This window comes from Capsicum annuum, chromosome 8 (genome assembly GCF_002878395.1).
Source record: "Capsicum annuum cultivar UCD-10X-F1 chromosome 8, UCD10Xv1.1, whole genome shotgun sequence".
Taxonomy (NCBI): Eukaryota; Viridiplantae; Streptophyta; class Magnoliopsida; order Solanales; family Solanaceae; genus Capsicum; species Capsicum annuum.
The window spans coordinates 167496510-167501982 of record NC_061118.1 but is presented as its reverse complement, the minus strand read 5'-3'; the positions used below and the strand labels follow the sequence as shown (position 1 = coordinate 167501982).

The 5473-nt window shown below is 28.4% G+C and overlaps 1 protein-coding gene across 1 annotated transcript; it reads left to right on the top strand.

The window, feature by feature from the left end:
* Nucleotides 1-3839: 3839 nt before the first annotated feature.
* On the top strand, nucleotides 3840-4933 carry LOC107879981. Its single transcript, XM_016726901.2, has 2 exons — nucleotides 3840-4194; nucleotides 4407-4933. The coding sequence occupies exons 1-2, from the start codon at nucleotides 3930-3932 to the stop codon at nucleotides 4667-4669; spliced, it is 528 nt and encodes a 175-aa protein (XP_016582387.1). The 5' UTR covers nucleotides 3840-3929; the 3' UTR covers nucleotides 4670-4933.
* Nucleotides 4934-5473: the final 540 nt, after the last annotated feature.

Sequence of the window (5473 nt, the reverse complement as noted above, 5' to 3'; positions counted from 1 at the left end):
ATATATAAATGACTTATAATAATTAATTAGGAGTGATATAATAAAATCACGATTGAAGCAACTTAATCAGACATGTATAAATGTTTATTTTATATTTTTTAATTAAATATTATTTATTTTTTAATACATAAATAACTTATAATAATTAATTATAGGCGATATAGTAAAATTATGGATTCAATATTATTAATTTTTAAATACATAAGTTACTTATAATAATTAATTACGGGTGATACATTAAAATCACGATTAAAGCAGCTGAAGCAGGAATCACTCAACTTTTTAAATTTTTTTGTTAATTATTGTTATTTACAATACTTTTTATTTCATTTTCAAATAATATATGTTGCTTTATATTTTCTTTTGTCCTGTCCCAATTTATGTGGCACTAATATAATTTTGATAGTCAATCAAATATTTTATGTTGACATATCATTTTGTTATTCTTAATTTTCTAATACATAAATGACTTATAATAAGGGGTGATATAGTAAAATTATCGTTTGAAAGACGACAGTTTAATTTAAAAACATCAAGAGTTAATTTCGCATTTTATGTCTATTTTATATTTTTTATTAAATATTATATATTTTCTTAATACCTAGATGACTCATAATAATTAATTAAGAGCGATTGATTATGTTATTACTATAAAAATTAATATAATTTTATCATATCAAATAGTAAAAATCGATAACTCACCGGACTAGTATATTAATTAAATATGAGATGCTATATTTTGCATATGCAAAATATGATATTATTAAATATTATTGGATAGTGCATTATATTTATCTTTTACAATAATAAAATTTTACTATATATTTTTCTTTATTTCTTTTTAACTTGATACATATTGACCCAACACAAATTCTAAGAAAATATTCATTAGCAATTTATTTTATTAAATTAAATTTATAAATTTTGTACTTTAAAAATTTAAAATTAAGTTTAAATATTAGTATTTCTATATAAAAAAAATAATTTTTAAATTTAAATTTACTTAAATAAATAAATAAAAGGATTAATTTTCTATATAAAAGTCAATTAAAATAATAAAATTGATTTACTTTATATATTTAATTACAATTAATTAATATAATTTTTTATTTTGTCATGATTTATGCTGCACCGATAAAATTTTGAGAGTTGTATAGAATTTTTATCTATTTTTAAAAAAATATTTTAAATTGTTAATTATTGTGATTTATAATAATTTTTACGTAAGTATCAAATAATATATTTACTCCTTGTGTCCCAATTTAAGTGGCTTCGATACAATTTTGAGAGTCAACTAAAATTTGTATATATCTTTTAAATATTTTAAGTTGTTAATTATTATGATTTGCAGTACGTTTTCTTTTATCTCAATTTATGTGGCATTGCTAAAATAATAAGAGTCAATAAAATTTCTATGTCTTTTAAATATTTTAAGTTATTAATTATTGTGATTTGTGGTAACAAATTGGTTTTGAACATGATAGCCAATTAAATAAATAAATAAATTTTACTTCCAATATGTAGTTAAAAGTTAATTAATATAAATTAATAGAATATATTAAATATTTAACTTATTATGACGAAACAATGGAATATTATATATTGGGGCATGGTATGTAATTAAGTGAAAGTAGGTGGATTTTTTAGTAATTATATGAGTGGTCGAAACCACCTCTTCTATATAATAGAAAAGTAGGGCGAGACAGTATACAAACCAATTTTTTCAGACCCCATTATTATGAAATTACATTAGATATGTTGTTGTAAGTAATTTTTATTCTTGCTTTACAGTCATCTTTGGTTGTATCTTTTTCTGTTTTTTCTCATTGCGCTGGATGTATTATTAAGCTCTTATTTTTTCCTCTAACAATGGTTTCTTCTAGTAGGTGGACAAATGCTTAATACAGAGATTGATAGATGTTTTTAAATTATGTAACTAAGACGGATAAGTATGCTGACAGTAGTGGCGGAGCCAAGATATTCACTAAGGGGTTCATAAGTGAACATACGAACTAACCGAAGGGTTTCAACATCTAATATATATACATAAAAAAACATAAGTGAATTGGAGCACAATTATCCCCAGGGCTTTAGTCTAATGGTAAAATTCAGCTTTCGATCTGTGGGTTAGGCGCGCGTCACAAGTTAAAATTCAGTTTAATGCTTGGTATGTAAATATCTCGTGTAGAAGTATAGGTACAGTATTTAGAGACTTGGTGGGATTTGTACAATATTTAGTAAGATCTAGTAGGAAGCAAGACAAATGAAGAATTCATGTAACAGAAAGTTTGAAGATCCTACCTTCAAAGTCTAAAACCATACAAGGGGAAATAAATAAATAAATGATAGTCATTATTAATTTATTTTTATTCATTGAGTGATGGACCCATTAATTTTGATTTACGTTGGAAATTTCATCTCAGCAATAAAGCGCGTGATTTCACTTTTGGATTCGAACTCGAGACTTTAAATTAAGTATCGACATAACTCTACTTAATTTAGTTGATCACATGCACGGTAGTCTAATTGATGTGATCATAATTACGTGAGTCCATCGATCGTCTGGAAAAGACAAATTCTTCTTCTGTCCATTTTCCCGTCTGACTTCGTTTATTTAGTTACAAAGGCATTATTCATCCGCTACTAGCGCACCAAATGATGGGTTAACTTTTTCTTGATCAACATCCCACTAAACCAAAAAGTAATTAACAATTACTTTTGACTTCTAAATGGCCTTGCATATTCTATATATATCCAAAAAAATCGTTCAAGTAAAATTTAAAGGAAAAAATACATAAAGTAACATATTTAAGTATTAAATTATAAAAAAATATAAATATTTTTATCAAATTATATTTTGTAGTATATGTATTTGTATTTTTGTAGCAACAGTTTGTAAAAATAAAAAATACATATCGATCATAAGAGCAGTAAAAATCATATGTATTTGTATTTTTGTAGCAACAGTCTGCAAAAATACAAAATACAACTTACTATATTATGTAATTATGAAACTGTTGCTATGAAATTCATAATTAAGGGGATAAGTATGTTATTTCTGAATTTTGCCCAAATTTAAATAGTAAAAAAAGTTGAAAGTGGGAGAAGAAATCTTTGCCCTAAAAAGTTCGATGAGTATTAATTTGCAACGTTAAGCGGGAACTAACATAGTTGATTAATTTGTTACGAAAATGGGCATATGAGGATCATTTGAGAAGTTGTAATGCATGTTTGAACAACCTAAAATTCGTCGAAATGTTCATTTACATGCGCACGCGCACACACATTCTAGTGTAAATTTAAGATGAGCAGATTTAATGTGTCCCTGTTCCAGTTCACTGTTGACAAAAGGTGGATTCAAAATTTAAACTCTATAGGTTTCAACTTTTAAGGTTTTTAGTACTGAGCCTATTGTATTCTTATAATTACGGTATTATATTTATTGCAATTTCAATAAGTTTTCTCCCAAAAACCCGTCAAACATGTTTAATACAGAAATATATGAACCCCTTAGGATATATCTCTCAATAGTAGAAGCGACCAACAAATGGTGCTAATTAGTCGAAAAGTGTCTAAGAATTACTCGGTTTAGGTCAGTAACCATTTCGCTATTCTTTAAGTATATTTAAGAAAAAGGCATTTGGATGTTGGATTTTGAGATATACAATCGTTAATATACCAAGTCTCACTCACAAAAAAAAGAGAGAATATTGAAAGAGGCAATGAAAGTCTTTTTGCACTATTTTCCCGTCTCACCAACCAACTTCAAGACTCATCACACATTTCTTAATTAGTCAAACATTTGTACTTGCCTTCCTATATATATAGCCCATCATTTTGGCTCTCTCTTCACCACAATCAATTCCATTTCTCTTCTCTTCACTGGCAAAACAAAGAACTACATACACATATTTGTGGGAAAAACAAAAATGGCTTTGGCTAACGCACAAATATATCTGTTTCTTGTAATGTTTTCCTTCATGTTTCTCCATAGTATGGCCAACTTTAACTACGGACCTTGGGGTCGTCCAGGAAACTGGAACAAAACCAATTGCCCCAATGGTAATAATCACCCAAATGCTACTCAAACCTCAAATAAATTCAACGTTGGTGGTTCAGAAAATTGGCGTTATGGCTTCGATTACATGGATTGGGCTCGTAAAAATGGCCCTTTCTTTGTTAATGACACATTAGGTACGTCTTCTTTAATTTTAAATATTGAAGTTTTTTCTTTTGACATAAGACTCTTCACTTATTATGCATGCCATGGTGTGATAGTAGACTGAATATACGTTACTTCTCATTATATCTGTAGAAAATTAACTCACATTACGACAAAATAATGAAGCATGCATTATTTGCTTATTAGCTTTATTTTTGAATTCGTCCCTGCATGCAACGTGCAGTTTTCAAGTATGATCCACCGAATCCAAATGGAGGATTTCCACACAGTGTATACTTATTACCAGACTACCGGAGCTTCATCAAGTGCGACTTCAGAAGGGCAAAGAGGATAGCTAATCCGAACCAGGGTGCTGGAGAAGGATTCGAGTTTGTGCTTAAGAAAACGCAGCCTTACTTTTTTGCTTGTGGAGAACGTGGAGGCATCCATTGCAACAATGGTACCATGAAGTTTGTTGTCATGCCAATCAAACGTTGGCCTTACTGAGTTGTTGCTTCAAATTGAGAGAATTTCAATACAAAATATGATACTACTATTATTGTTTTTTACATGTTACTTTTGTTTGGAACAAATAATGAGTCGTAACATTGAGTAGACTTACTAGATATTGGAATTTTACTTTGGATTTATTGTTATTGGAGTGTTGACCAAAGACAGAGATTGGTAACTGTAACTTTTTCGTGTTCGGATATTTGAACTTTGAAGTGTTAACAAAGTCTTTCAAATATTTAATCTTGAAATTTGACTGAATATTTTGTGTACTAGTAAAAAAAAAATGCATGGCTATAGCAGAGGCAATTTTCTTACTGCTACCAGTAATTACTTCCTTGGTTGGTTAATGACACGTTAGGATCTACTTTTCTCATATTCCATCACTAATATAATTAATCATACAGTAAAAGAAAAGTAAATTTTAGCATGGACGCATCAGATGATCTGACATTACTTAGCGTTGGAAATTTGTCCTTTCGTTCATTTGTAAAACTTTGAGGTGTTTACTAAAGTAAACAAATTTATTGATAATATGTACGCTATTGAAAATATGATGAAGGGTGATTAGCTTAGAGGGATGAATGCTCTACAATTACAATGTTGAATTAATTTCGTTTATGTTGTACTTTATACGAGTTAATATCTCAAATGATCACTCAACTGTAAACTTTTATTTGAGAAAGTCAATCAACTTTGATTTTTATCTCAAAAGTCACTCAACTATAGACTTTTATTTCAGAAAGTCACTCAACCAGAGGGGGACCCATATGGCACCGTGAGGGTGCACGTGCACCCGAT